Genomic DNA, 21,835 nt, shown 5'->3' with positions numbered 1-21,835 from the left:
GATTTTCTTTTCATGTTTGTTTGTTTCTTGCGTATTTTAAGATAATTATTACCCTACTCCTCTGTCCCTCTTCTATATTATCGTCCCCTTTCTCCTTCTCTCTCATCGTTTCCTCTTTTATATTTTCTCTCACTCGGCGTCTCAGGTGTTTGGGAGTTGCTTCGTCTCTTATAATGATGAAAATAATATAAAAGATGCTCAAACATGCTCGCAAATCCCCTTATTCTCGACACCCATTCACGTCGAGGTAGCCTATACTCCTACAAGTGTAGCTACCTGGTGTGTGTGTGTGTGTGTGTGTGTGTGTGTGTGTGTGTGTGTCAGTGTGGGTTCACCAAGGACACTCGCTAATCACGGGCGTGGGAGGAGGGACAGCGGGAAGCATGCAGCAGTGGACACGTCATCCCGTATCAGTTTATTGCTCTCTTAATTACGTTCACTTGGTGTGGCAAGTCAGCTGAGGCAACTGCTCTGTGCATGTGTTCCAGAAGCATGACGTGTGTTTACTTCTTATCTGACTTTAGTATCGCTTTATAGTGTTTTAATGTGTTGATGAAAGATATGCGATACCCAGATTGCCAGTACTCCTTCTCCTCTATAGTAGTAGTAGTAGTAGTAGTGGTGGTAGTAGTAATAGTAGTAGTAGTAGTAGTAGTAGTTGTGGTAGTAGTAGTAGTAGTAGTAGTAGTAGTAGTAGTAGTAGTAGTAGTAGTAGTAGTAGTAGTGTCATGTCATATGTTTACGACTCATCCCCTTCTCTCCCCCCTACTCCCCTCATGAGGAAACACACACACACACACACACACACACACACACACACATGACGACGACGTGCCTTCACTAACACCAATGTCTGTGAATCATGGTAACTGTGTGACGCTAAGAGGCTCTCACGCTATCCTCCCCCGTGACGGTATGTTTCCCCTTCACCTGGGTCTGCCTCCCTTTCACCTTCCCATCCTTCTCCACCTCCTCATCCTCATCCTCTATTTCCTCTCCCGCTTCTGCTCTTTAGTCTTCGTTACGTCCTTCTCCTCCTCCTTCTATTTCTTGTTTTCTTTCCCATCCTCCTAGTCCTCCTCCCTCCTTTTCTTCCCCCTATGCTTCACCCGCCTCCTCCTCCTCCTCCTCCTCTTCCACCTCCACCTCCTCCCACTCACCATGGAGACAAACGTGAACAGCGCGAGGAACACCAACACCACCACCCACGCCTCCTGCCCCGCCACCCACAGCAACACACGCCTGACGTAGTCTCGGGAGAAGTAGGCACCCACGATCACCACGGTCACACCCACCACCAGCAGCAGGGCATTGATCACGTGGGTCCTGCGGGAAAGAGGAAAGCAGGGGGAGCGGGTTAACATGTGAGTAATTATGGATAGAAAAGCCTATAAAAGATTTGTCAAGGAAAACCATATACGTATAAGTTCAGTATATTTAAGAAAAATCAAAATATATTGTTTCTTATTTATATCGCGTATGGATGGGGTTAAAGAAAAAGTTACTAAAGTTTCAGAATAATAAATTGCCAAGAATGTTTTAGGATGCAGATGTGGTAGATAAGCCATGGAAAAAAAGATAACCACATACGTAGACGGGCAGGTAAATGTTGTAGAAAAGATGGTAAATAAAAAAAAGTAGAATACCGACCAAAAGCGTTTCACGAGAAAAAAAAAAAACAAGCATGCAAACGGAAGCTTTTTAGGGCAGGGGGGGGCGGGGGGGAGGGGGGGGGAGCAAATTAGGTTAAGGAGAAATTTAAGGTGACAATAGACTTATAAAAAAAAAAGTTCAAATTGGGTGAAATAAACGAATACAGAAGATTTTAAGGGGGGTTATAAAATCAAGTTAAGGAGTAATCATGCAATTATTAACATGAAAACTGACTTGGTGGTTTGCAAGATGACAGTTTTAGGATGGAACATGTACATATCATCTTACTTTGTACTCCTGGAGGATGAAAACAAGGTCCTTAGTCTTCTTAGAGGATCAAGACGAGATTCACTATCCTGGAAGACTCCCTCTCCTGCTCCTATTCCTGCTCCTGCTCCGATTCCTGTGACACCTTCTTCTTCTCCTCCTCCATCTCTTCTCCCTGAGTTGGGTTTCTTAAGGCACCAGTTTGGCAAGAGACGCATTTTCTCTTGTGAGTATTCTTCGTAATTATCAGTATTTTCTCCTCTCCTGCAGCCATGGATGTTCTAATAGAGAGACCCAGCTTCATCCAACGGCAGTAAGTTTATCATTGTCTTATAACTGTGTATCACTTCACTAATGCCCACGTTTGATTTCATTTCGTGTTATTATGGCCTCGCTCAGCTCGGCACCAGTCCAGTTGCTTGCAGGAATTCCAGCGACCTCACTAACGCCTCTAGCACGACAAGTTTCAGGTGTGTTTCCTCATTGACGTGGCTGTTAACTCTATAAATGCCACACTTCCTCTATCGTTAGTGTGCAGAGAACTCGACGTATATCTTCTTCTTTCTTTATTAATCACACTTTCCACCGCTTCAGAGTTGCTGCAGTGCTACACTTCGCCCGTCTCCCACGCCTCTGACAACTCGCCTCCCGCCGCTGTTCACGACCCACCTCACCTGCTGCCTGACACACACTGCCGCGGTCCCGTTACCTTGCCGCCACCACTGTCACTACACGGTGCCAAGACATGTGTTTGGGGCAAGGCCGAGGCGAGGCTGCGTTTCCTTTGCCATGCAGCATTACCACTGATATTACTTCAGCTTTTAAAACGCTTAAAATACTGAGTCAGCACCAAGTTGATATATGTTGGGAATTAAGATTTCTGTCTAGTGGCGTCTGACACCCCTATCAACACCCACCCACCCACCCACCCTCCTCACAGGTGCCTTGATGAGCCCGGCAGGTAACTTCAGCGATTATTCAACGTTCCTGCAGGTGTTTCGATGTGCATTCTCGATTACTGTGTATTTCATTTTTCTCTTTTTCTTTCTTTAGGCATGAATTCAACTCTAATAATTATTTCTAAGGTCGTGTTATGGTAGCTACTTCAAACCTAACAGACGCTTAATTGCTTTTTTTTTTTTTCATTCGGGAAAGTAGTACACATACATACCATATACCAAGGATATCACATGGAACTATACAATTATACATAGGCTACTTACTTATATTCAGTGTGCCTTGCCTTCTCGTGCTTCAGTAACAGCTACACTTGGTTGCAGACGAGGGTTGTATTAGTTCACATCTGGCCTTTTTTTTTCTCCGTCTTCGTCTTTTTTTAGTTTTCTTCTTCTGTCTTTTTCTTTCTCTCTTACTTTCTCTTTTTCTCTTTCTTTCTTTCTCTCTTTCTTTCTCTCTTTCTTTCTTTCTGTCTATCTTTCTTTCTTCTTTCTTCTTTCTTCTTCTTAATACTTCTTCTTCTTCTTTCTTCTTCTTCTTCTTCTTCTTCTTCTTCTTCTTCTTTCTTCTTGTCGTCTTCTTTCTGTGGATATTCTATAGGGGAGAAGAAAGTTTTATATTTGTGAGAATGTTCCACGGGTTGTAAGGACACAGTACAAAAACGAGACTTGTAGCCTGCCTCAAATTAGTTCTAAGGAACAGTATAACAATTAACCTCACAGCATAACAACCTCACAGCCTAACAACCTCAACAACAACATTCATGAGGAGATTCGAACTGTCAACCCCCAAAGTGACAGACAGATGCTGCAGTTCCCTAAAAAGCCAACAAATATGCAAATGAATAAATAAATCGATAGGTGAATCCTCGCACCTCTCTCTCTCTCTCTCTCTCTCTCTCTCTCTCTCTCTCTCTCTCTCTCATATGCACGATAATAATAATAATAATATAAATAATAATAATATATATATATATATATATATATATATATATATATATATATATATATATATATATATATATAATATATAATATATATATATATAAACCTTATAAAAATATATATATATATATATATATATATATATATATATATATATATATATATATATATATATATATATATATATATATATATATATATATATATATATATATATATATATATATATATATATATATATATATATATATATATATATATATATATATATATATATATATATATATATATATATATATATATATATATATATATATATATATATATATATATATATATATATATATATATATATATATATATATATATATATATATATATATATATATATAGGTATACATATATATATATATATATATATATATATAGAGGTATACAAATATATATATATATATATATATATATATATATATATATATATATATATATATATATATATATAAAATACAACTTGTACACTGCTATTTTTTCTGTATTTATATATGCCGCTGGGTAAAATTGAACCATTACTATTATTATTACATCGAGGGGGCCTGAGCATCTGTGCACACCTGTGTACGTCTGGCCAGCCACCAAAACAAACCCCTGCACACGGCGCGGCGCTCACCTGGCCATTACTTCCACAGGTGACTTTGGCCCTCCCGCCTGTCCTATCAACCTCTTTATTAACTTAAAGACCCGCAGCATCACCGGCCAGGCCGTAGGTGAGCTTAAGATCAAACCACAGGCCACGGCCGCGTCAAATTACTATCACTCGTAGTGTTGTCCTGGCTCCTGCCCCTCACGTGCGCCTCTTCCGCCCCGCACACCTCGGTATTACTTTGCTTTATTTTTCGCAGTTGTTTTGATCTCTACACTCTATCGTACTGATTTCTAGGCGGTTTGAAGGTTAGACTACATAGTATATGACAACAGGAGAGCGGTTGATCAAGTATTAGCTGTTACTAACACCAGCCTTGACCCTTGCTTGTTTATCATTTTGAAGGGCCTGTTTGTTTTTGGGGAAGGGTTGTGGAGGAGGACCTAGTAGTGGTATGGGCGAAGTTGTGTGTTTGAGAAAGGATTATTATTATTATTTTATGAGCCAGAGTGATTGTGTGTGGCAGCAACAGGTCTTTGCAGTAATTGTGGTGGCAGTTTGGTAAGGAATGATCATTGCTTTTTTCGTAGTTATTTTGATCTCTACACTGTCTCCTATTAATTCCCGGAAGGTATTAAGGTTAGCAGTACATACATGACAATAGAAGAGCAGTTAATCAAGCAGGAGACGAGATATTATAACCAAAAGTTTAAGTAAATTGCATCTTTTCTTTTGGATGGTTGGGTAATAATTAGGTCCTAGTTTGTGGCATCATTAGGCTCATGGTTATAAATATTAGGTACTCACCATATAATCAGCTTCTGTATCTGACTGTGGGGTAATGCTCAGTTATTATTTACAGTTTTTGCATGAACTTTGGCTTTGTTTAGTGCCATAGTTACTTATCTCCAGAAAAGACCTCAAAAGTGCATATGAAATTAAAATATTTAAATGAAGTGCCCTAAGCACACACTCTTTCCCTGCCTCTGGCGTGATGAGGTTTTCCTGCCAGAATCACACCCAAGTCACTCTGGTGGGTGACAGTTTTTTTCAGATACCGTACTCATATGATACACTGGAGCTGCCTCTTATAGACCCACTGGCCGCTTGCAGACTCCTTAACCTGGTAGCTGGATGGGCCAAATTTGTGCCATGATATAAACCCCCCAAAAAAGATGATACATAATCTGATCACAAATGCTTTAATATATATTATGAAATGGTTTGTGTGAAGGATGATTTGTTCTCATTTTTCTTGCTTAGAGGGACCATTAAGAAACATGATCCCCGCTCCTACCAGGTTAAGTTCATATGTTCTTTTTTTTTAACATGCTTATCTGACAATCTTTTCAGTTGCAAATTACCCATTTCCCAGATCTGAGCAAATGAGGCAACAGGTTAGGTAGTACTATTTTATGGCAGCAGGTTATTTTTATAGTGGTGACAGATTACTATCCATAGCGGCAATGGGCAACTATTGAAGCAGCAATGGGTTGCTATCCATTGGGTAACGTTGGGTTCTGTTGGTTAGATGGTGGCCTGGTGTGTCCTCTAAAATTGTAGTTTTACCAATTGAAGAAGTAGTGGGTGGTACAGGTGGTGGCATTGGGTTACTGTCACTAGGTAGGCTACTTTGGGCAGTAGGGATTGGTTTATTTTGCCTTTGCCATAACATTACTATCATAATAGTGATAGGTTACTACTCCAGGTAAGTTATATTAAAAATGAGGGTTTGGTTAGTGCTTTCCAATCTGTTTTACAGTGAAAATAGTTATCTCCTTTAAAACTCATCATATTCACTCAGAATAAATGATCTCTCTTTAGTAATGATTTTACCTAGTGATTGTTGGGGTAGATACGAGGTGTATAATGTAAAAGGGGCGACCAGCTATTTTTATAGTTTTGAGAAAATCGTGTTTATAAAGTCTACAAGATTGTCTGTAACTCAGCTCATGCAAATTTAGGCTTATGAGTCATCTGTTTTAAGGTCATTTTTCCTTAACTTGCTTCACCACACGATGCAGCAAGAATTCAACCATCAGATTCCACCGAAAACAGAATACTGACTTTGGGGTAATTGGCAAGGTCACCCTTCTACACTAAATGCCTCATATGCTCTTGATGTTATTAAAGAATGTAAGAAAATTATGCAAAGCAAACTGTAAAAGAACTTGATATGTACATTGTTTTCTTAGGTTCTTTCACATACAAACTCATGGTATATATATTTATCATAAACCAATAATTACTTGTATGAAAAACATTAATATCAGATAAAAAAAAATAGCTATTGGTGACTGGTGTCATCTGCTTGAAGCTAACACTTTATGGTTTCCCGCGGTGCAAGGCTGGGCACAGGTGGCCGCTGTACACACTCTGATTGCCATTACTTGTTAACTTTGGGGACCATTTTTGCAATCCGCAGGAATGTTGTAAAGCTGTAAGAGACAAAGGGTTGAATAGAATAGATTTTGGGTTTTAGTTGAACCCAGGGCACTAAGAAGTCAAAAGCTTTACTCTTTTCTTGAATTTCAGTTGAAGTCAGATGTTTTATTTATTTACTTAATTTCTTATTTTATTTTTTAGTGCATATTTAAGCATGTGCACCCTAAATATGGAAGTGTCTCTGATATTGGTATCTGAATCTCTCAGCTTTTCTCATTCTGCAAGTAGCCTTTTTTCCAGGTTAAGTAAGAGGTATTCCCCCCACTCATCCCCCCCTCTGACTCCTTTATGCTTGTTATTAAGTTTCTTAAGAATGATTTTTTCTATGCCCTCTCTGGCTTCAACTCTCAGAAGGCTTATGGACCTGATGGAGTGCCTCCTATTGTCCTTAAAAACTGTGCTTCCGTACTGACACCCTGTTTGGTCAAACTCTATCGCCTCTGCCTTTCAACATCTACCTTTCCTTCCTGTTGGAAGTATGCCTTCATACAGCCTGTGCCTAAGAAGGGTGACTGTTTCAGTCCCTCAAACTACCACCCTATAGCTTTACTTTCCTGTCTATTTAAAGCTTTTGAATCAATCCTTAACCCCTTCACTCCGGCAACGCCGACGTCGGCGTCCGACGGTGTCACCATATGGAAAGGGTTACTCCTTCGAAACCTCTTAATCCTCTTCTAAACCTCTTAAGATGAAATGGGAGAGGATTAAGAGGAATTTAGAGGAGGATTGAGAGGTTTAGAAGAGGATTAATCCTCTTCCATTTCCTCTTGACCTTTTCCATACTGCGTCGCCGACGTCTGCGTCACGGATGGAAAGGGTTAACCGGAAGATTCAAAGCACCTTTCCACTTCTGACCTTCTATCTGATCGCCAGTATGGGTTCCGCAAAGGGCGTTCTACTGGCGATCTTCTTGCTCTCTTAATTGACTCTTGGTCATCCTCTCTTAGCCGTTTCAGTGAAACTTTCTCAGTTGCGCTAGTCATATCGAAAGCTTTCGATAGAGTCTGGCACAACTCTGCTTTCTAAACTACCCTCTTTCAGATTCTATCCTTCTCTCTGTTCTTTTATCTCCAGTTTCCTTTCCGGCCATACTCTGCTGTGGTAGACGGTCACTGTTCTTCTCCTAAACCTTTCAACAGTGATGTTTCACAGGGCTCTGTCCTATCACCCACTCTCTTCCTGTTATTCATCAATGATCTTCTTTCCATAACAAACTGTCCTATCCACTCATACGCTGATGACTCCACTCTGCATTATTCAACTTCTTTCAGCAGAAGACCCTCTCAACAGGAATTACAAGATTCCAGACTGGAGGCTGCAGAACGTTTAACCTCAGACCTTGCTATCATTTCCGATTGGGGTAAAAGGAACCTTCAATGCCTCAAAAACCCTATTTCTCCACCTATCAACTCGACACAATCTTCCAAACACCTATCCCCAAATCTTCAACAACCCTCAGCTGCCACCTTCTTCAACACTAAACATCCTCGGTCTATCCTTAACTCAAAATTTTAAGTGGAAACTTTTCATATTTTCTCTCACTAAATCAGCTTCCTCAAGTTTGGGCGTTCTGTATCGTCTCTGCCAGTTCTTCTCCCCCGCATAGTTGCTATCCATATACAGGGGCCTTGTCTGCCCTCATATGCAGTATGCATCTCACCTGTGGGGGGGCTCCACTCACACAGCTCTCTTGGACAGAGTGAAGTCTAAGGCTCTTCGTCTCATCAGCTCTCCTTGTCTTACTGATAGCCTTCTACCTCTTAAATTCCACCGCCATGTTGCCTCTCTATCTTCTATCGATATTTTCACACTGACTGCTCTTCTGAACTTGCTAACTGCATGCCTCCCCCCCTCCCACGGCCTAGCTGCACACGATTTTCTACTCAAGCTCATCCCTTTACTGTCCAAATCCCTGACGCACGAGTTAACCAGCATCTTCACTCTTTCATCCCTCACGCAGGTAAACTCTGGAACAATCTTCCTTCATCTATATTTCCTCCTGCCTATGACTTGAACTCTTTCAAAAGGAGGGTATCAGGACACCTCTCCTCCCGAAGTTGACCAATCTTTTGGCCACTCCTCTGAACGCTTTTTATAGGAGCAGTGAGTGGCAGGCTTTTTTTTTTCATTATTGTTTCCTTTTTTTTGCCCTTGAGCTGTTTCCTCTGCTGTAAAAAAAAAAAAAAAAAACGTAAGTGATTGAAAATGGGAACACCACCTCTAGTTTTCCAAATAGCAACCCACCAAGTCCTCTCATAGAGCACTACACTTGCTGGGGTCAGAATAATGATTGAGAACCATAACTGCAGGATTGTTTTGAACATTTTATGTGTAACTGTTTTTGTAGGGTATTATTTTTTGACTGTGGGTTTCATCTCTTGAGTCTGGACTTTTGTGCTGAAAATGTACTGGTGGTAACATTCACTCAGTGTATGTTCATCACACTTAAAGCTCTTATATTTTCAGTGTCAGTATGGGTGACTACTATGATGCATCGTATGAAACGCAGTGCCCACAGTGTCGGGGCACCAAGTATCGAAACCCACAGATGAAACTCATGGTCAATGTCTGTGGGCACCCCATGTGTGACTCTTGTGTCCGAATGTACTTCCTTAAGGGTGAGACAGTGATGGCCAATTTCAGTCTTCAAGCTTGCTGCTTGTGTTGCTTTTTGTGCTTTGTCTTATTTTAGATCAATCTCATATATATACATATATGTTCATCAGAATGTCTGTTTAGAACGAATCCTAATTAATCAAGATTTTCAATTTAATACGAGACTGAATGAGGGACAAATTACTGATTCTACACTAATGTTTTATACTTTCAATAAATCATATTTGCTGTGTGATAATGAGCTGCTCTGTGCAATAATGAGGCAAGCCAAGGAAACAAAAAACAAACAAACAAAAAAAAAAAGAGAAATAGGCATAAAAAGAGTGAAATAAGCACAATATCTTTTGTGACACCAATTAGAGTGTGGCAGGCAGAATCCTAAATCCCTCTTGGCTTCCAATTGATTGAGGGCAAGAGCAGTGTGCCGATGATTGGCTGTGATGGCTACATGAATGGCTGCATGAGAGATATGAATGTCAGAGTAGAGGATGTAGGTGCAAGACTGAAAATGAGCGGTACAGAGCAATCCTTTGATGGCTGGCTTATTTGCTGACAATACAAAGTTGCCGTAGAAAGTGAAAAGACACTGCAGAGGATTGTAGATGAATATAACATGGTTTGTAGGTGGAAAAAGTTAAAAGAAAATGTAGGCAAGAGATCAGACTGTTGATTTTGCAAAGACACACAGTTGAGACAGAACTACGAGAGTGTTAGATCTAGTTGGGAGAAGCTGCAAGAAGCGATTGAATTTAATACTTAGGGTTAGGTCTTTGTAAGTTTTAGAGCATGGAGAGGCAAGGGAGAAAGCAGTGAAGGGTAGACAAGAAGCAGATACTTTAGAGATTATTATAAAATGAGGCGTGAGCATGGGAGTAAAGAAAAGTATAAAATATAATACTATCTTCCCAACTTTGTCACATGCATCAGTGATACCAATTATGCAAAGCAGAAATGATCTAGGATTTTAACATGGGGGGAGGACCTCCAAAATTTTTATGCCACTGCCTCTTCTGTCTTTTTTTTGTTTTTGTTTTTGTTTTTGTTTCGGCCTACGGTGCCGGAAGGCTTTCTTGGTGGGGTCTGATGGTCAGCCCCAGCCCGTTATGGTGCAGGCAAGTGCTTATAGTGGCACCATCTTGCTTGGCTCATGCTTCTCCCCAGAGCTCATCTTTGAGCCTCTTTAGAGAGAGAATCTACAGTCCGGGTTGATACGTGGTCTTCAGGACAGCATGAGTGTAGTCTTAGGCCACTCAGCACTGACTGAAAAATCCCAGCTTGTGGCGGTGGGCAGGACTTGAACCTGCGTCGTCCTGGATGCGGCGCCGGCATGCCAACCACTCAGCCGCTGCCTCCCCATTTACATCCCTACTATTACACTCCTTCCCTTATGCTTTCAACTGGGTCTTAGTTACATTCAGTGCAGCCAGCCTCCCTCTTTAAAGATTTACATGTAAAGTATCTCTCCTGTATACATTCATCAACCAGCCTGTTTGTTTTATTGCATGCCACTCAGCACACTCTTACTCCCAGGTTTCCCAGGAGACTGTAGCATGAGTAGGCAGTCTTTTCCTCTCCCTTCATAGGGTATCACTGGCAGCTTGCAGGCTAATGTTGTGCCACAGGGACTGTGGCCATCAGGTTGTTTGACATGTAGAAAGAGTACTTTTATTTAAAAAGAAACACTTTGGCAAAAACACTAAAAAGAGAAAAATGCATTTAAAATTTACACAATTTAAAAGAACACATCAAGACACCTTAGTTGTTAGGCAGTGCTTAGATTAGTATTAAAACTTTAAATATATTTACCAATACTTATTGCTTCCTCTTCTGTGTTTCTAGTTTAGACAATATAAATTGGCAAATAATTTGTGGACATTATGTAAGTACTTTCATATTGCAGAATCAGCCCCATGCCCTGAATGTGAGATTGTTCTCAAGAGATCAAAGTTTCGTGTTCAGATATATGAAGATCCCTTGGTAGAGAAGGAACTTGCCATCCGCAGAAAGGTACTGTGGCTATTCCTGAGGTGATGGTGGGGGTGCAGTGTCTTTTTCCAGTTGTCTCACTCCAACCTGCCTTTTATATTCTAAACCACTCCATGGAAGTGGTAAGGAGTAAAAACAACATTTACTTCCATTTCACTTTTGCTCAGTAGAGAATTTTAGTTTTCTCTCAGCTTGGAGGGGACTTGTGCCTCTGAAGCTTTAAATTGGCAAGGAGCTTTCTTCTGCTGTTCCCTGAGTCCACATCTTGGCATTATCAGTGAAGCATAGCACCATTATTGAGCCTTAATCTCCCAACAGAATTTGCATTTCAGACCAAATATTCTCAGTTGGTGGTTCAATGAATGGCTTGGCCACCAAAAGGTTACATGCTGTAATCATGAAGTTGTTTTATTATTTTTTAATTCGTCACATGATTGTTTGTCTATTGATTTGGGTATTCACAAGTATGCAGAATTTGATTTTGAAGCTTCATTTTCATGTATGCAGCTTTTATATTTTTTTAATGTGTTGTGATGTTGATGTGACATATTTCTGGAATGTACATTTAAAATAGTGTTTATGTATTCAGTGATTGATAAAAAATTTAAATAGTTTTGATAAGTTTGTCTATTGTGCTGTGTTGAATTACAGTGCACATGGATGTATTGTTTGCTGATACTGAAGGGGTCAATTTTCCCTTTTTTCAGGTGATGAAGGTTTACAACATGGCTGAAGATGACTTCCCCACTTTAGAGGAATGGAATTCATACTTAGAGGAGATTGAAGAAATAGTGTATAACATTACTAATGATATAAATAAGCCAGAGATGGAGAAGAAAATGGAGAACTACGAGAAGCTAAACAAAAATGAAATCAGGAAAAATTATGCCAGAAAGTAAGAATAATTTATTTTGAAGGGTGTGTGAGTGATGAAAATGATAATTGTGTAGGGTGAAAGTTGATGGTGGAAAATGCAATCCTCCGAAATGGTAAATTATAAGTGAATGTTTGAAAGGAAGAGTGTAATGAATAAATTGAGTCAAGAATGTGAGGACAATGTAAAATGTGAAAAGAACTGAATGAAAGTCTAGGAGCACATGGCATAAGATATTTGTTTCTGTGTACAGAGTTCAGCATGTGTTACTTGAATTAGTATCCTCAACAGAGAATGATTGACTGAAATTGAAGACTCAGAGAAACTAATAACAGTGAAAAAATCCTGTAACAAACACCGCTAAGTGAATAGAAGTCAGGGCACCTTACCAACTGCGCCACTCTGGTGCGGTGACCTTTTAGCTCATCAGTCGTGTAGTTGGTATGCTGCCCTGACTTCTATTCAGAAGGCACTGGTTCAATCCCTGGCACTTAGTGGTGTTCATTACGTGAAATGGAAGAAATCAAGAGCTCATGCATAGACTGATGACCTCTCGTAAACTCCTTGTATTCTTTTGTAAATTTGTAAGGTGAAGTGCATGATCTATAACTTTAAATTACTTTCTTTAAATTGAAAGTTGCACTACAAACATACATGGATAGCTTACCAAGGAATGGGGACACAGGCATGGGTGTCAGGTTCTGGAGCAACAATGCTGAATGATGTATGGATGTGTGATGTGACTATATATTGAGCATTCTCAGACCCCAATCATTTTTCTGAGTCTTTTCATGCTCAACATCTTTTTACATTGGAAGTAGGGATGTTAAAAAGTCTTAATAGTAAGTCTGGGCTGGAATTCATAAAATTAGAATTGCAGATTCTGATTCACAGTGCCAATGGAATAGCTGAAATCTATTCCAGAACTGATTCCTCAAGTAAGCAAATAATGTCATAGTTATAGAGGGTAATCTAATTAAATGACCTCCTTCATGCCCTACGGGACTACTAATGACAGTCAATGATTTCATATCTGTTTTGTGCAACTGTGGGAGTCCCTGATCAAGTGAGTGTGAGGGAGGCTGTTGGCCATTGCCAACAACCAACAGCCTAACAGTGGCAAGTCAGATATCAGTGACTCAGTAACCCTCACTGCCACTGTGTGTCATGACACCCAAGAGTTACTCTCCAGTGTGACAACTTGCTGTCCCGCTCTCACTGCTCTGATATTAGTGCCAGTCAGTGGTCTGTGGAATTGCATCAAGGGAATCATCTCCTAAGTCGGGAACTGGTGCTGAGGCAGCTTTCTCAGGATCACAGGAATCAATTCTTACCCAACCCTACCCAGTGGCTTGCATGAAAAATATGCTAATTTCCTTTCAAAAAGATATAAATGCTGTTTAATTTTTCAACCTTTTGATGAATTTTGTACTGTTTAATCATATAATATTTGCACATAGAATTTTATTAGCTACATTTAGAAACCATAAAAAAATGTCATGAACTTAATATATAACAAACACTAAAAAGTATCTGATGACATGTAATAAATAAACTATAGCTAACAAAAAACTATCTAATATTATAGGGGGGGGGCTTCGTGGTGCAGTGGTTAGCACACTCGGCTCACAACCGAGAGCCCGGGTTCAATTCCTGGGCGGTGTGGAAAAATTTGGGTGGCTTTTCCGATACCCTATGCCCCTGTCCACCCAGCAGTGAATGGGTACCAGGTATTATTTGGGGGTTGTGTTCCGTCTCCTGGGATCTGTTCCCTTCTCCTATAATTCCTTCCCCTTCTGTCTCTCTCTGGCATATGACCACAGATGTTGCACCAACTAAACAAAACTTTCCAACTTTCTAAGATTATAGGATATGTTACAACTTTATACATTAGTTTGCAATCCATGTTAGATTTGTCAGCGTTAATCACCATCTCCACTGTTTTCATTGAGGCACCAATATCCCTCAGAACTCGTGCTGAAGAGGAGCTTGAGAGGCAGCTGGATTCAGAGATGGTGAAGGGGCTGGAGAGGCAGAGAGCACTAAAAGAAGAACAGGAAAAGTCTAAATTGACGAGACAGAGGAACAAAACATCTTTAATACAAGTAAGTGACTTCAGATTGCATTTCAGTGTCTTTCTTCCCACTAGAAGTCAATGACATGGACTGTTTTGGTTCGATTTACTATAGATTTTGTCTCCTGTATTAAAAGATATTTGTATCATTGTTATCTCCTTAATAATATCAGAGTTTCCGTAGTCTTAAGGTATTATGGCAGATATATGTAAAAAAAATTGGTTACATCATGGGTTTAGGAACCAGTTAATGGCATAGGGCAGGGTTTGACTGTACCACATTTCACCCATTCAACAGCTCCATTATTTAGTCTCCCATCCCTCGATCAGTACTGTTTTGGCGCTTGAAAGTGGAAAATACAGTCTCAAAGAAAGCATATTCATTGACACACTTACCAAAAAAAAAGTTATATTTTTCGTAGTGTTTTTAATGTGCCACAACTTAATCGAATAGAGATTTTGAAAGTAAATACTATATGAATGCTGGTAAGATATAGTAGGGTATGTTCTCCAGAGAGGGTCATCTATTTCCCTGCAAATTCACATTATTTTGTCTTCTCTTTCTCACAACTTTATTGATTGTGTCCAGTAAATGGAAATATAAACTCATCCTTAATGTTATTCATGTGTAAGTTTTCGAGTTTCTTATATTACCAGAAGACTGGAAAGGAAGCTACACTATACCCATATTTAAAGGGAAAGGAGATGCTTTGAAATGTGGTAACTATAGGGGGATAAAGTTACTGGAGCATGGCATGAAGGTATATGAAAAAGTCCTGGAGAAGAGGCTGAGAAGGATAATAAAAATTGATAAATGTCAGTTTGGCTTTTGCCCTGGGAGATCAACAACTGAAGCAATATATACTATGAGAGGGCTTCAGGAAAAGTTTATGGAGAAGAGTAGGAGACTGTATCATGTTTTTGTTGATCAAGAGAAGGCATTTGACATAGTACCAAGGGAAATTATAAGATGGGCATTAAGAAGGAATGTGTCCCAAAACCTAGAATTTCTGAACACGTAGCTCCAGCTATCTTTGTTTTCACCCTGAACGGAAGGCTGTTTGAAATTGGAGGACGGGGGAGTGACAGCTGTGGGTCAGCTAAGCCCCGCACCTTGCCACACACACTCAACACTTCTCGCTTCCCCTCATAATTATGTCAGTTATTTACTACCTTTAAATGAATTTAATTAAATAACTGGATAATCCAATAAGGTCATATAGTATTCAAATTGTTTTGTTTTTAAGATAATAGCAAATTTTTTGTGTAAATACCAGGACACTTGACAACATTATATTCCAACATTGTCAAGTATCAGGACACCTCTCCTCCTGAAATTGACCTCTCTTTTTGGACACTCCTTTGACATCTATTCAGGAGCAGTAAGTAGCGGGCTTTTTTTTTAAATATTTTTCTTTACGCCCTTGAACTGTCTCCTTAGCTGTAAAAAAAAAAAAAAAAAAAAAGTGTCCTGGTATTTACACAAAATATTTGTTATTATCCTAAAAACAAAACAATCTGAATACTAAATGACCTTATTTGATTATTCAATTATTTAATTAAATTCTTTTAAAAGTAGTAAATTGCTGACATATGAGAGGAAGTGGGAGGTGTTGAGAGTGTGTGGCAAGGTGCGAGGCGGTGCTGACCTTGGCTGACCCCCCAGTCACCACCTCCCGCCCGCCAGTTTCTCGTAGAAATACTATAATTCTTGCAATCATGGTAATTTTCTTTATGTAGTTGAATGGTTTTTGTTTCAAGTTTTTCATTAACACATAAAATGCTGAAATCCACCAATAAATAGCAGAGTTACAGACAATTTTAAAACTTTTCCTTAAACGTGATTTTCTCAAAACTATGAAAATGTCAGGTCGCCCCTTTTACACTATATGCCTCATATTATAATTTTGCTTAGCCTCCAAACCTTTTTCTTCTGTAGCATACTCTGTTTTCAATTTTAAGGTTGTTCCATCTAGTATCACAAAGTGTTTACATGGGACATTAGTAACATTGAAGGAGTACTTTCTTAGTTTTAAAGTTCTATACATAAAAAAAATATTCCAGTGCATATATATAAAACAACACAACACAGCCCACTAGTAAATCAGCATCAATATGAAACCCTAACTAATTTCACCAATGCCTTAGTCTCTTTGTACTTTCTCTCCCATCTCTCCTCAACTGCCTGTTTTATCTCATCTGTCCATCATGCACTCCCTTTCCTTCCTTTATAATTGTAACCTTACCTGATATATATTTAATTATTGCAGGACCTAATGGCAGCCTCAGAAGGAGCAGCCACTCTGGTTCTCAAGTCACACACAGAGAGACTTAAAGAGGAGCAGAAGAGAGAAAACCAGAAGAAAAAGGAACAGGAGTTGGCAATGCAGGGATCCTCAAAGACAGAGTTCTCATCTGGTGTCAAGATGGGCTTTGCTGCCGGCATGTCCTCAGCACCGGTGCACCAAATGAAGGTTATAATCATCCGCACTCACTTTAATTGTCTGCTCTGACATTTAGAATGCCCTCAATCGAGTTGCTATGGCAGAAATGTCCATTTGCTTTCATCCATGCATTCTGTTCATACATTTGTCTCACAAGGCTAAGACTTCATTGTCATTCTATTACTAAATACAACTGTGCTGTTTATCTATCATCTAACTCTACTAACTATGTAAAATTCTTTGACTACTTTAACTCTAAAGTGGAGCACATCTTGACCCACTCTCCCTTTGCTGAAATCTCCATCCTAGGAGATTTCAATGTCCATCACCAGCTTTGGCTTTCATCTTCTTTCACTGACCAGCCTGGTGAACAAGCCTACACCTTTACTCTCCTCAATGATCTAGAGCAGTTGGTCCAGCACCCTACACGTATTCCCAACCGTCTTGGAGACAGGCCCAAAATACTAGACCTCTTCCTTATCTCTAACCCTTCTGTTTACTCTTTCAAACTGTTCTCTGCGTTGGGATCCTTCGATCACAACCTTATTTCTGTATCCTGCCCTATCGCTCCTCTACAGCCTCAGGACCCACCGAAGAGGCGATGCTTCTGGCATTTTGCTTCAGCTCAGTGGGACTGGGGATGTACTTTTCTGATTTCCCGTGGAATGATTACTGCTTCCAGGAGAGAGACCTCTCTGTGTGTGCCCAGCGAATTACAGAGGTGATTGTCTCTGGAATGGAGGCACACATTCCATGTACTTTCTCTACTCCTTGTGCTAAAAAGCCTTGGTTTAATCATGCTTGTTTTCATGTTATCGAAGATAGAAAGGCGGCTCACAAAAAGTACCAGAGCCTTCATACTCCTGCTAACCATGATCTTTACATTTCTGCCCGGAATCGTGCCAAATCTATTCTTTGACGTACCAAAAGCTCTTTCATCCATAGTAAATGTCAAAATCTTACTTTTTCTAATTCTTTCAGAGACTTCTGGCACCTAGCCAATAATATCTCCTCCAATTTCACCTCTTCATCTTTCCCTCCTCTCCTTAACCCTGACGGCAGCACCGCTGTCTCATCTATCTCTAAGGCTGAACTCTTCTCTCAAACTTTCTGTAAAAACTCCACTCTGGATGACTCTGGGCATATTCATCCTGCTCATCTCCCCTCTGACTCCTTTATGCCTGTTATTAAGATTCACAATACGTATTGATGTTTTCTATACCCTCTCTGGCCTCAACTCTTGGAAAGCTTATGGACCTGATGGAGTGCCTCCTACTGTCCTTAAAAACTGTGCTTCTGTGCTGACACCCTGCCTGGTCAAACTCTTTTGCCTCTTCCTATCAACATCTACCTTTCCTTCCTGCTGGAAGTATGCCTTCATACAGCCTGTGCTTAAGAAGGGTGACTGTTCCAATCCCTTAAACTACTGCCCTATAGCTTTACTTTCCTGTCTATCTAAAGCTTTTGAATCAGTCCATAACTGGAAGATTCAAAGCACCTTTCCACTTCTGACCTTCTATCTGATCGCCAGTATGGGTTCCGCAAGGGGCGTTCTACTGGCGATCTTCTTGCTCTCTTAACTAACTCTTGGTCATCCTCTCTTAGCCATTTCGGTGAAACTTTCTCAGTTGCGCTAGACATATTGAAAGCTTTCGATAGTGTCTGGCACAATGCTTTGCTTTCTAAACTGCCCTCTTTTGGATTCTATCATTCTCTCTGTTCCTTTATCTCCAGTTTCCTTTCTTGCCCTACTATCACTGCTGTGGTAGACGGTCACTGTTGTTCCCCTAAACCTATCAACAGTGGTGTTCCACAGGGCTTTGTCCTATCACCCACTCTCTTCCTGTTATTCATCAATGATCTTTCCATAACAAACTGTCCTATCCACTCATACGCTGACAACTCCACTCTGCATTATTCAACTTCTTTCAACAGAGGACCCTCTCAACAGGAATTACAAGACTCCATACTGGAGGCTGCAGAAAGCTTAACCTCAGGCCTTGCTATCATTTCCTATTGAGGTAAAAGGAACCTTGTGTCCTTTAATGCCTCAAAAACCCAATTTCTCCACCTATCAGCTTTACACAATCTTCCACACACCGATCCCCTATTCTTCAACAACACCCAACTGTCACCTTCTTCAACACTAAACATCCTCGGTCTATCCTTAACTCAAGATTTTAAGTGGAAACTTCAGATCTCTTCTTTCACTAAATCAGCTTCCTCGAGGTTGGGTGTTCTGTATTGTCTCCGCCAGTTTTTCTCCCATGCCCAGTTGCTATCCATATACAGGGGCCTTATCTGCCCTTGTATGGAATATGTATCTCGTGTGTGGGGGGCTCCACTCACACAGCTCTGTTGGACAGAGTGGAGTCTAAGGCTCTTCGTCTCATCAGCTCTCCTCTTACTGATAGTCTTCTACCTCTTAAATTCCGCCGCCATGTTGCCTCTCTTTCTATCTTCTGTCGATATTTTCACGCTGACTGCTCTTCTGAACTTGCTAACTGCATGCCTTCCTCCCCTCCCATGTCCTCGCCACACACGACTTTCTACTCAAGCTCATCCCTTTATTGTCCAAATCCCTTACACACGAGTTAACCAGCATCTTCACTCTTTCATCCCTCACGCAGGTAAACTCTGGAACAATCTTCATATGTATTTCCTCCTGCCTACAACTTGAACTCTTTCAAGAGAAGGGTATCAGGACACCTCTCCTCCTGAAATTGACCTATCTTTCGGCCACTCCTCTGAGCTTTTTGTAGGAGCAGCAAATAGTGGACATTTTTTCATTATTATTTTTTTTTTTTCCTTGAGCTGCCTCCTTTGCTGTAAAAAATAAAAAAAAAAAAAAAAAAAAAGGTGGACTAACACTCGCACCCATCCATGAACAGAGCACTCTTAGAAACATTGTACATGTATTGACTTTCACAAATAATATTTTGTGAAGTTTTGTAATGAGCCAGTCATTCTCTCCAATCTAAACTATCCATCAACTCACACTGATTTATGAAACACATATGTAATTGAGTGACTCGCAGCACTCTCAAACTAATGCACCATCCCTGCTTACTTCCAAACCAATCACACCTAATTCATCCGTTACTCCCCCCTGCAGGAGGAGTTGTACCGCTACGAGCCACCTGTCCTCTCTTCTACTTTGCCTGCCCCCACATGGGAGGAGCTGGAGGATGGCGGCTACCTCAACCACGTGCGGAGGGCGTCCCCGCAGGCGATGGCTGGCGGGTACACCGAGCACTATGCCTGCCTCAGGGCGCTGCAAGACTTCATGTCTTCACACTTTCTTAGCTGAGGGCACCAGCTACTTTAGGTTAATTGTGAGCACTTCAGTGGCAGGGCTTCCTCCTTTCCCCTGCTGTGCCATATCTGTGTTGTGTTGTGAGGAGTTTTTGGACTTAAGCATAGAAGAAATTATTGTGTTTTATATTTATTTTGGTATTGGTAAGGTCATGGTTAGTCACAAACATATACTCCTGAATGTTTGAATGAGCTTCCAAGTGTTTGATACTCCCTGTGGAATGTATGATACATTTTAGGGAAAAGTGGTGCATTGTTTCAATTAAAAATGTGAATATATAACAGTTTATATTTATGTGGAAAAAAATACTGGCAGCACTATGTAAGATAATAAAGCTTTGTTATAAAATACTTGTAATGGTGTAACCTCCATGAATCACTACTCGTGGCATGACACAACTGGCATTAGTCAATAAGGATGATTTATTCCCAGCGGCTGTACTTTTATGAGCCTTTTGCATGATTTGTTTCACCCTCACATCATATTTTTCATCTTCATTTTACCCATACTTTTTTCAATACTCAGGAGCCCCCTAGCTCCTGCAGAGACCACTAGACAATTGCTTATATTGTTTTCTGGGCAGGATCGACCTCCTCTGCATAATGTGTACTGTAACAACTTAGCAGTGCTGAATGACTGAGCCGTGCATGTTTGCAGCAGCAGCACCAAGATGAACATAATGAGCCGAGCATCACCCTCAGCAATACTAAGATAGTGATATAGCGAGCCACCCGTCTAACTTAGCAATACCAAGATAGTGACAATGAGCCGTGCATCAAACTCAGCAGTACTAAGATAATGACATAATGAGCCATGCATCAAACTCAGCAGTACGGTACTACCAAGATAGTGATATAGTGAGCCGTGCATCACACTCAGCAGTACTAAGATAGTGATATAGTGAGCTGTGCATCACACTCAGCAGTACCAAGATAGTGATATAGTGAGCCCGGCCGTGCATCACACTCAGCAGTACTAAGATAATGATATAGTGAGCCGTGCATCACACTCAGCAGTACCAAGATAGTGATATAGTGAGCCGTGCATCACACTCAGCAGTACCAAAATAGTGATATAGTGAGCCGTGCATCACACTAAGCAGTACCAATATAGTGATATAGTGAGCCGTGCATCACACTCTCAGCAGTACCAAGATAGTGATATAGTGAGCCGTGCATCACACTCAGCAGTACCAAGATAGTGATATAGTGAGCCGTGCATCACACTCTCAGCAGTACCAAGATAGTGATATAGTGAGCCGTGCATCACACTCAGCAGTACCAAGATAGTGATATATAGTGAGCCACGTATACGCGTCAAACTCAGCAGTAGGTGCCGAGAGAATAACTGAGTGATGCGTCAAATTAGTGAAAGAAAACGGATTCTCGAGGACGAAACCAACCAAAGAAAACCGACTCGTCCATTCATGCTGCGGCGAGGATCGGGGCGTTCCAATAACGTGCAAGGAACATCTATTCACGGACTATAATAATAAGATAGTCGGACTTAAAACCCATTTCTTAATATAATAAAAAACAAATCTCAAGGACGCGCAAGCTGAACGAGACTGTAATACGCTAGCAAAAAATAATATATCCTCTTTTACAACACTACCGCCG

The 21,835-nt window shown here is 40.4% G+C and overlaps 2 protein-coding genes across 5 annotated transcripts in view; one reads left to right on the top strand and one right to left on the bottom strand.

The window, feature by feature from the left end:
* Positions 1-2,667, bottom strand: part of LOC127001443 (transmembrane protein 64-like) — a 32,928-nt gene extending 30,261 nt beyond the window's left edge. The window contains exons 1-2 of the mRNA XM_050865971.1: positions 2,630-2,667; positions 1,161-1,326 (exon numbers count right to left, since the gene is read on the bottom strand). Coding sequence (XP_050721928.1) covers positions 1,161-1,326; positions 2,630-2,667 — 204 coding nt within the window. The remainder of the gene's footprint in view (positions 1-1,160; positions 1,327-2,629) is intronic.
* Positions 1-20,564, top strand: part of LOC127001692 (CDK-activating kinase assembly factor MAT1-like) — a 53,054-nt gene extending 32,490 nt beyond the window's left edge. The window contains exons 1-7 of one of the 4 annotated variants that reach the window (XM_050866721.1): positions 4,410-4,507; positions 9,373-9,524; positions 11,423-11,529; positions 12,216-12,403; positions 14,352-14,487; positions 16,727-16,930; positions 20,016-20,564. In XM_050866721.1, coding sequence (XP_050722678.1) covers positions 9,380-9,524; positions 11,423-11,529; positions 12,216-12,403; positions 14,352-14,487; positions 16,727-16,930; positions 20,016-20,210 — 975 coding nt within the window. In that variant the 5' untranslated portion in view covers positions 4,410-4,507; positions 9,373-9,379 and the 3' untranslated portion in view covers positions 20,211-20,564. Of the gene's footprint in view, positions 1-4,409; positions 4,695-9,372; positions 9,525-11,422; positions 11,530-12,215; positions 12,404-14,351; positions 14,488-16,726; positions 16,931-20,015 lie in introns of those variants that run through there. The other 3 variants (XM_050866720.1, XM_050866722.1, XM_050866719.1) reach the window with 3 other exon arrangements.
* The last annotated feature ends 1,271 nt before the right edge of the window (positions 20,565-21,835 follow it).

Source organism: Eriocheir sinensis, chromosome 21 (genome assembly GCF_024679095.1).
Source record: "Eriocheir sinensis breed Jianghai 21 chromosome 21, ASM2467909v1, whole genome shotgun sequence".
In the NCBI taxonomy this organism is placed as follows: Eukaryota; Metazoa; Arthropoda; class Malacostraca; order Decapoda; family Varunidae; genus Eriocheir; species Eriocheir sinensis.
This window is presented reverse-complemented; position numbering and strand designations above follow the sequence as displayed.